This window comes from Coregonus clupeaformis, chromosome 25 (assembly GCF_020615455.1).
Source record: "Coregonus clupeaformis isolate EN_2021a chromosome 25, ASM2061545v1, whole genome shotgun sequence".
Lineage (NCBI taxonomy): Eukaryota > Metazoa > Chordata > Actinopteri > Salmoniformes > Salmonidae > Coregonus > Coregonus clupeaformis.
In genome coordinates, this window is record NC_059216.1 from 14,232,738 (window position 1) to 14,243,256 (window position 10,519).

General features: G+C 48.2%; 1 protein-coding gene across 1 annotated transcript in view; it reads right to left on the reverse strand.

The window, feature by feature from the left end:
- manba (mannosidase, beta A, lysosomal) overlaps positions 1-7,749 on the reverse strand; it is a 64,960-nt gene extending 57,211 nt beyond the window's left edge. The window contains exon 1 of the mRNA XM_041857697.1: positions 7,344-7,749. Coding sequence (XP_041713631.1) covers positions 7,344-7,556 — 213 coding nt within the window. The 5' untranslated portion in view covers positions 7,557-7,749. The remainder of the gene's footprint in view (positions 1-7,343) is intronic.
- Positions 7,750-10,519: the final 2,770 nt, after the last annotated feature.

The following is a 10,519-nucleotide window of genomic DNA, read 5'->3' on the forward strand; positions in this document are numbered from 1 at the left end:
TCTCCCGAGCCCGTTGGGGAGTTGCAGCGATGAGACAAGATCGCAGTTGGATATCATGAAATTGGGTAGAAAATGGGTGTAAAATACAACAACAAAAAATATATGCTACAAATCATGACTCCATTTTTAGATCGGGCAGCAGACTCAATCAACCAATGACAACATTGGTGGAACTCTCCCGGCGGGAAAAATTCTAAATACCGCTATAGTGCATAATTATGTCTGAAACACCCTCTAATCACTCAGAATTGTGTAGGGAGACTGGAAAAACACCCCACACAGTGTCTCGCGGTGAAGTTTCCACTGAATATCTTACTTAAAAGCTAAAAAGGTTTTGAAGGGGAATAATAACACTGTACTCTATACAGAGCATATGAGCGGAGTGGAGCGGTGAGAATCTCAGCTCCTCGCTCACGGAGCTGTTCACCCCTCCGCTCCCCCCGCTCAAAGCCACATCAGGCCAGTCCGCTCATTATCGCTCAGCGCTCAACGCAGTTTGCATCGCGCTCCACTCAAATCGCCCCCCACTCACTCCAAAAAAGGAACAAAATCTGCATGTATTTCACTTTTAGCTTAAACCACAGCCTTACTTTATCTCCCTGAATTTGTTGCATACAGACTCATCTCGGATTATCCATTCTGTCTTGAACGGGATCTAACACTGACGCTAAAATGAGATGTTAATCAGTATAGTATATTCCATAGCGAATTGACACGTTGTTTGCCGATGCCCATTGGAAGTGCAGCGTGAGTGTAATCGGTGAGCAGGGATTTGATTTCTGTGACAGCAGGGAGGATCATCCCCAGGTTCCCCAGCTCCTTCTGCATTTTGTCTGTGAGGTCTGCTAGTGGTGTCAGCACACTGACAAGGTGCGTCAGCTGCCGTACTTGATTCAGGGTGATGTTAGCAACATTAGACTTGAGTTTGTTTTACCATAACGGGTCTTTTTGGAACAACCGGATGAACGACTGAATCATCCGCAGCTGGCTGCTCCATCGAATGGCGCAGGCATTTGTGGGGCGGACACCTAATTGGTCGGTTTCCTCTGTGCTCTTGCGTACACTTTTCACCAGGTGCCCGACTTTCACTAACAGCCTATTAATGTTGTCGTGCTTGTTAACGGCGTTTTTGATCGCCAGCTGAAGCATGTGAATGGGGCATCTCAGATGTAAATTTGACAAAGTAAAGTACTGATTTATCATCGTTTCTTGGGGGGGTGTAGCCCGGTTGAGCTACGCTGGCGAAGTGTTGCATCCCTTCGCGTTCTCCTTTACTCAGCGGTTCATAGTCCATGAAAATCATTTCAAAAAATGCTACATCCAGCTCTCTTTTTCTCTCCCTTGTTATGGTTGGGCCTTTACGTGCAGTGAATAAACTTTTGAATTCCTCAACCCTTTTCTCTTGTTGCTGCTGCTGCTCCTCTCGCTCTATAAAATACAAATTCATGGACGACACAAATTAAATTAAACAGATGGATTCTGGGTCAGGCTTGAGCATGCTTCAGACTTGTGGTGTGAGCGAGCGAAATTGGAGCGGGACATAGGGCGACGCTCCGTCCTTTTAAAAATGCCGCTCTGCGCTCTGTTCAAAATCTGTCCGCTCACGCTCCACGCTCGCTCCCGCTCCACTCCGCTCATATGCTCTGACTCTATATAGCCATTGAAACGTGTAAATGCCTGCTGAGCCTTATCCAATTGTCTCACACCATCACAACCATAAACATCAACGCATTTTACTCCATCGTTTGTAAACAATGTAATTGTAAATAAACACTTCATAGCTTCAAAACATGGTTAAAACTTTCATTTTGATCTCATGGATTGAGCCGTCCTTGCATCCATAGCTCAGTCTATGAATTTGAAGAGGTCAGGGGGCAGGGTCCAATAGACAGGGAAGAGGTCAGGGGTCAGGGTCCAATAGACAGGGAAGAGGTCAGGGTACAGTAGACAGGGAAGAGGTCAGGGTACAGTAGACAGGGAAGAGGTCAGGGTACAGTAGACAGGGAAGAGGTCAGGGGTCAGGGTACAGTAGACAGGGAAGAGGTCAGGGTACAGTAGACAGGGAAGAGGTCAGGGTACAGTAGACAGGGAAGAGGTCAGGGTACAGTAGACAGGGAAGAGGTCAGGGTACAGTAGACAGGGAAGAGGTCAGGGGGCAGGGTACAGTAGACAGGGAAGAGGTCAGGGGGCAGGGTACAGTAGACAGGGAAGAGGTCAGGGGGCAGGGTCCAATAGACAGGGAAGAGGTCAGGGGTCAGGGTCCAATAGACAGGGAAGAGGTCAGGGTACAGTAGACAGGGAAGAGGTCAGGGTACAGTAGACAGGGAAGAGGTCAGGGGGCAGTAGACAGGGAAGAGGTCAGGGTACAGTAGACAGGGAAGAGGTCAGGGGGCAGGGTACAGTAGACAGGGAAGAGGTCAGGGGTCAGTAGACAGGGAAGAGGTCAGGGGGCAGTAGACAGGAAAGAGGTCAGGGTACAGTAGACAGGGAAGAGGTCAGGGTACAGTAGACAGGGAAGAGGTCAGGGTACAGTAGACAGGGAAGAGGTCAGGGGTCAGGGTACAGTAGACAGGGAAGAGGTCAGGGTACAGTAGACAGGGAAGAGGTCAGGGGTCAGGGTACAGTAGACAGGGAAGAGGTCAGGGTACAGTAGACAGGGAAGAGGTCAGGGGTCAGGGTACAGTAGACAGGGAAGAGGTCAGGGTACAGTAGACAGGGAAGAGGTCAGGGGGGCAGGGTACAGTAGACAGGGAAGAGGTCAGGGGCAGTAGACAGGGAAGAGGTCAGGGGGCAGGGTACAGTAGACAGGGAAGAGGTCAGGGTCCAGTAGACAGGGAAGAGGTCAGGGGGCAGGGTACAGTAGACAGGGAAGAGGTCAGGGGGCAGGGTACAGTAGACAGGGAAGAGGTCAGGGTACAGTAGACAGGGAAGAGGTCAGGGGTCAGGGTACAGTAGACAGGGAAGAGGTCAGGGGGCAGGGTACAGGGAAGAGGTCAGGGGGCAGGGTACAGTAGACAGGGAAGAGGTCAGGGGGCAGGGTACAGTAGACAGGGAAGAGGTCAGGGGTCAGGGTACAGTAGACAGGGAAGAGGTCAGGGTACAGTAGACAGGGAAGAGGTCAGGGGTCAGTAGACAGGGAAGAGGTCAGGGGGCAGTAGACAGGAAAGAGGTCAGGGTACAGTAGACAGGGAAGAGGTCAGGGTACAGTAGACAGGGAAGAGGTCAGGGGTCAGGGTACAGTAGACAGGGAAGAGGTCAGGGTACAGTAGACAGGGAAGAGGTCAGGGGTCAGGGTACAGTAGACAGGGAAGAGGTCAGGGTACAGTAGACAGGGAAGAGGTCAGGGGGCAGGGTACAGTAGACAGGGAAGAGGTCAGGGGGCAGTAGACAGGGAAGAGGTCAGGGGGCAGGGTACAGTAGACAGGGAAGAGGTCAGGGTCCAGTAGACAGGGAAGAGGTCAGGGGCAGGGTACAGTAGACAGGGAAGAGGTCAGGGGGCAGGGTACAGTAGACAGGGAAGAGGTCAGGGTACAGTAGACAGGGAAGAGGTCAGGGGTCAGGGTACAGTAGACAGGGGAAGAGGTCAGGGGCAGGGTACAGGGAAGAGGTCAGGGGGCAGGGTACAGTAGACAGGGAAGAGGTCAGGGGCAGGGTACAGTAGACAGGGAAGAGGTCAGGGGGCAGGGTACAGGGAAGAGGTCAGGGGCAGGGTACAGTAGACAGGGAAGAGGTCAGGGGCAGGGTACAGTAGACAGGGAAGAGGTCAGGGGGCAGGGTACAGTAGACAGGGAAGAGGTCAGGGGGCAGGGTACAGTAGACAGGGAAGAGGTCAGGGGTCAGGGTACAGTAGACAGGGAAGAGGTCAGGGGGCAGGGTACAGTAGACAGGGAAGAGGTCAGGGGGCAGGGTACAGTAGACAGGGAAGAGGTCAGGGGGCAGGGTACAGTAGACAGGGAAGAGGTCAGGGGGCAGGGTACAGTAGACAGGGAAGAGGTCAGGGGTCAGGGTACAGTAGACAGGGAAGAGGTCAGGGGGCAGGGTACAGTAGACAGGGAAGAGGTCAGGGGGCAGGGTACAGTAGACAGGGAAGAGGTCAGGGGGCAGGGTACAGTAGACAGGGAAGAGGTCAGGGGCAGGGTCCAGTAGACAGGGAAGAGTTCAGGGGGCAGGGTACAGTAGACAGGGAAGAGGTCAGGGTACAGTAGACAGGGAAGAGGTCAGGGGCAGTAGACAGGGAAGAGGTCAGGGGGCAGTAGACAGGGAAGAGGTCACGGGGCAGGGTACATTAGACAGGGAAGAGGTCAGGGGGCAGGGTACAGTAGACAGGGAAGAGGTCAGGGGGCAGGGTACAGTAGACAGGGAAGAGGTCAGGGGGCAGGGTCCAGTAGACAGGGAAGAGTTCAGGGGGCAGGGTACAGTAGACAGGGAAGAGGTCAGGGTACAGTAGACAGGGAAGAGGTCAGGGGGCAGTAGACAGGGAAGAGGTCAGGGGGCAGTAGACAGGGAAGAGGTCACGGGGCAGGGTACATTAGACAGGGAAGAGGTCAGGGGGCAGGGTACAGTAGACAGGGAAGAGGTCAGGGGGCAGTAGACAGGGAAGAGGTCAGGGTACAGTAGACAGGGAAGAGGTCAGGGTACAGTAGACAGGGAAGAGGTCAGGGTACAGTAGACAGGGAAGAGGTCAGGGGGCAGTAGACAGGGAAGAGGTCAGGGGGCAGGGTACAGTAGACAGGGAAGAGGTCAGGGGGCAGGGTACAGTAGACAGGGAAGAGGTCAGGGGGCAGGGTACAGTAGACAGGGAAGAGGTCAGGGGGCAGGGTACAGTAGACAGGGAAGAGGTCAGGGGTCAGGGTACAGTAGACAGGGGAAGAGGTCAGGGGGCAGTAGACAGGGAAGAGGTCAGGGGGCAGGGTACAGTAGACAGGGAAGAGGTCAGGGTACAGTAGACAGGGAAGAGGTCACGGGGCAGGGTACAGTAGACAGGGAAGAGGTCAGGGGGCAGGGTACAGTAGACAGGGAAGAGGTCAGGGTACAGTAGACAGGGAAGAGGTCGGGGGGCAGGGGATGTTTATGAGGGGGAAGGCAGAAGGAAGTGTGCAACATTAAAAAGAGCACTGACAACAACAAAAGGAATGTACAGTAATATCAGTCATGGGAACTATTCAGATTGTAATTATACAACATGGAATTCAACACGTTACATTTTAATCCCAGATGTACATTTATAAAACTCCCTAGGTCAGCCAATTACTATGAAAAGACTACACAAAAGTATATTTAATGTCTAATCATCTATAGCAGGGCTGGGCAGTATACCTTATTTCACTATATACAGGAATTGATACACGGACCGGTTTGGCTTTCTACTTTACCTTCTAAAACGACACTTGAATGTTTGGTTTGTTAAATGTGATACGCTGTGTGTAACGTCCATTTTCATAATTTACTACTTGAATCATCTCTCTCTCTCTCTCTCTCTCTCTCTCTCTCTCTCTCTCTCTCTCTCTCTCTCTCTCTCTCTCTCTCTCTCTCTCTCTCTCTCTCTCTCTCTCTCTCTCTCTCTCTCTCTCTCTCTCTCTCTCTCTCTCTCTCTCTCTCTCTCTCTCTCTCTGTGCCGCTTTCCACACAGACCTAGCCCCACCCCCTGTCACTCAAGGAGCACATGTGTTGTTCCTCGACCAAGAGACTCTTGCGTTCAGTCGGCATGGTCAATGCAGCGCATGCAACAATGATGCTGTTTCCACTTTGCTTCTTAATATAAATCCACAAGCGTTCTATAATTACACTATTAGTTTGTGTTTCTTACATCTGCAAACAGCTAGTTTGTCTTTTCTTAGCAAGTTGTGGCTAAATTGTGTTAGCCGCTAATGCTAATAGCTAGCTAGCTAATAAATGTACTGAGTCAGAGCAAACATAGCTTGCTGATACCAGTGATGGTGTCGGTTTGAACAACAGACCAAAGAGGATCAGGTGAAGCATGAATACAGTAGCTACATGAAGTAGCTAAGAGAAAATATTTAATGTAGCAAAAGATTATAGGGTCCCCTAGGAAACACTGACCAACACTTTGGTTCCTACCCTGTCACAATAACTCCTCCCTGGCATTTTCATTAGTTGTCATGTCAAACAACACTGTATTCAAAGTGCCAACTACTATATTCTAACTATATAATTTGAATAATCATTCTATTTCCATGATTCCAACAGCTCACCCAAGTGTTTAGAAGTGTCAGAGCACCTTACCGATCACTGCACCTGTACACAGCCCATCTGTAATTAGCCCACCCAACTACCTCATCCCCATATTGTTATTTATTTTGCTCATTTGCACCCCAGTATCTCTATTTGCACATCATCTCTTGCACATCTATCATTCCAGTGTTAAAACTAATTGTAATTATTTTGCCCTATGGCCTATTTATTGCCTTACCGCCATACCTTGCTACATTTGCACACACTGTATATATATTTTCTGTTGTATTTTTGACTTTATGTTTTGTTTTACCCCATATGTAACTCTGTGTTGTTGTTTTTATCGCACTGCTTTGCTTTATCTTGGCCAGGTCGCAGTTGTAAATGAGAACTTGTTCTCAACTGGCTTACCTGGTTAAATAAAGGTGAAATAAAAAATAATAATAATAAATAAATATAGAATCACAAGTCAAATCGCAAATGCAACATTTGGTTAAAAATAAGGCCTTGATTTTTTTTCCAAAATCGTGCAGCCCTACAGTGCAGGAAATGCAAAAAATGTATCAAAATGCTGGAAATTATTTTTGGTTGAAGTTTAATTGAACAGTATAAAAATAATCAGAATGGAGAAAGACCCACTGGAATAACTTAGAACGCATGTGTTGCCACAACCTAGCGTCACGCACCACTCTTAAAGAAAATGTAGAATTTGTATTATTCAAAAACATAAAACACCGTCAAATTAGAAAAATACCATATGATCTTTTGGACATAAGTTCAAGAATTATATTTATCAACAGAGATGCAGAAGGTGTAAAGGAGAAGAAGTGAAGTGTCGGTTCAAAGTTGTAAAAAATGCATTATTAAAGGAGCCTGACTTCTGTTTCATGATGATGAATTGACGATGAAATAACCACCATATTACAGCGATCATGTTGGTTTTGGTGAGGACCACTTTTTGTGATTACTATACGTAAACTGGCCAGTAGATGACGATAGTATTGGTGACTGCTTTCCTTTCGACCCCCACTCGCCCATACTCCGGTCGCCATATTGGGCTGTAGCTACCCCCTTCTCGCTCACCTGGCTAATCTTAAAATAATCAGTACAAACCAAAAGGGGAAGACGGAAGACATCACGACTCTTCTCACCTTGATAAAGCCCTGTTTCAGGAGAGCTGAGTGTACACACCCCGGTACCTCTGCAGGAAGCGACAGGGACCCATTTGAGTTCTGTATGGTCCATTCCCTGTTCAGGCTGAGTTGCTGCTCTTCTCTGGATACATTGTATCCGAAAAGGACGTGAAAACTCCAGACATAATAAAAGACAACAAAAATGCTTCCTCTTTTTCTTAACGCGCTCATGTTGTGGCTTCTGCAGCGAAAAGTATCTAGTCAGGTTTCGAACATTTAATACGAACCAAATGATTTATCAACATGTATTACTGCATAAAAATAAACTTAACATCAAACACTGATTATAAACGTTATAAAAACGCTGTATGTTATTCAGTACAAACTGCTTCTTTCTTGTTGTTAAAAATCATGTGACCATACATATCAGCTGATCCATGGCACATCACGTGGCAACATCATCTTCTTCTATGGTATATTGGCGATCGTACAATTTAATGTGCATTCCGCCACCTACTGTGCGGGATGGAAACAGGATTCCCCAAAATGGAATCAAAATACCCCCCAGAAACTACCAAATATATATATATATATAAACTAAACTAAAATCAAACAATTTTTCTGGAAACAAATGTATAAAACAGATCTGATCCCTACACAGGCTCAAGGGGAACCTGGGAGGGCTGTTCTTCCGACGCCAGTACCACTTGCAAGTCTTCACTTTTCTGCCGCACCCACAATAATATCCAGTTTCTTAGATTTCTTTGAGACTTGTGCCGTACAGTTTATAACCGTGGCAATGAACGCCACAAAATCCACCTTTTTAACACACAGGGTATCTTGTGACTGGCAGCAAACATGTCCTACAGGCTGTAGCGTCCTCTACCATATCTTCACTAACATCACTTGTTTTCTCTATTATTTTAATCGCCTCCGCATAGAAGATTCGATTGGTCGCTCTAACTTTTGCCACTCCTTCAGCCTTCCAGGGCACTCCAGGAACGGGATGATGATCCCCATCACAATTGCAACACCGTCGTCCTTCTACACAGCGTTCTTCAATAGACTATGTCCGTCTGCATACTCTTGAAAAATTGCCAAATCCTTTACAATTGTTACACTGCAGTGGTTTGGGGAGGAAAGCGCTCACATTGTTACACTGCAGTGGTTTGGGGAGGAAAGCGCTCACATTGTTACACTGCAGTGGTTTGGGGAGGAAAGCGCTCACATTGTTACACTGCAGTGGTTTGGGGAGGAAAGCTCTCACAGCGTATCTTACATAACCAAGCTTCACATGCAGGTATTTGCTCTTTATCTCAAAACCACAGGACCGACAGACTTTCTTATTTTTCTCCATTCACCCAGCGGGTCAGACGCCAGGCACCAACATTCACCCAGCGGGTCAGACACCAGGCACCAACATTCACCCAGCGGGTCAGACGCCAGGCACCAACATTCACCCAGCGGGTCAGACGCCAGGCACCAACATTCACCCAGCGGGTCAGACACCAGGCACCAACATTCACCCAGTGGGTCAGACGCCAGGCACCAACATTCACCCAGCGGGTCAGACGCCAGGCACCAACATTCATCCAGCGGGTCAGACGCCAGGCACCAACATTCACCCAGCGGGTCAGACGCCAGGCACCAACATTCACCCAGCGGGTCAGACACCAGGCACCAACATTCACCCAGTGGGTCAGACGCCAGGCACCAACATTCACCCAGCGGGTCAGACGCCAGGCACCAACATTCATCCAGCGGGTCAGACGCCAGGCACCAACATTCACCCAGCGGGTCAGACGCCAGGCACCAACATTCACCCAGCGGGTCAGACACCGGGCACCAACATTCACCCAGCGGGTCAGACACCGGGCACCAACATTCACCCAGCGGGTCAGACACCGGGCACCAACATTCACCCAGCGGGTCAGACGCCGGGCACCAACCACACCTGGAATTTTCTTCAGGTATTCAACCTGAACATCCGTCGTCACCCCTGAGATGACTCCTTTGACGGGTGCTCTTCTCCAAAGTTCAAAACACAAAACTTCTGTTGTCCGGATTCTTTTGAGGCCTCACTGCAATTCTTCAGAAATACAATGAATCAAAATAAGACCACTCCCGGTCACTCTGACAGACTGCACTTTTCCCAGCACCTACTTCACCATTCGACACCTCAAAAAGGTCTCCCACATACGCATCTTTACTCAACAAACGCTTCCCAACAAGAAGCGATTCATTATCATTCATACACGTATCCTCCACTCCGATTTTAGACTACTTCCTTTTTGTTCCAGTTTTAGATACTACTGTTGTCCATTCAGAACGTTCTTCTTCACCAACCTTGCTCGACGCGCTGCTTGATTCGAACTCATCATCCACTTCTGCCATATTTCCCAATGTGGCAACATCAAAGTCAGGTTTGGAGCAAAAGGATTTCCTTCCTCTCATTGGTCAGATGGATCATGATTTATAATAATCAGTGCTTTACAATATGCAATAATAGCCATTAGGAATTTACATGATATACTGAAAGCCTATGGAATTTACATGATATACTGAAAGCCTATGGAATTTACATGATATCCTGAAAGCCTATGGAATTTACATGATATACTGAAAGCCTATGGAATTTACATGATATACTGAAAGCCTATGGAATTTACATGATATACTGAAAGCCTATGGAATTTACACATCTCTTTTCTGATGGCAGGGATTCGTTTGAATGGATTAACCTGGGGTCTTTCTTACTTCATTTATATAAATATGACACTGATTGATATTACCAGGGCTGTGCACAGACCTTTTGGGGGGAATGTGCAAAAACTGCAACTGCGGTCCCAGACTCAGACTGGGCAGTTATTCCAAGAAGAGGGGAAAGCAGCACAATCTGACGAGGAGGGAAAGCAGCACAATCTGACGAGGAGGGAAAGCAGCACAATCTGACGAGGAGGGAAAGCAGCACAATCTGACGAGGAGGGAAAGCAGCACAATCTGACGAGGAGGGAAAGCAGCACAATCTGACGAGGAGGGAAAGCAGCACAATCTGACGAGGAGGGAAAGCAGCACAATCTGACGAGGAGGGAAAGCAGCACAATCTGACGAGGAGGGAAAGCAGCACAATCTGACGAGGAAAGTATTTTTTCTAAACCATTTTGAACTCAAATAAATGCTGAATTTATTAACAA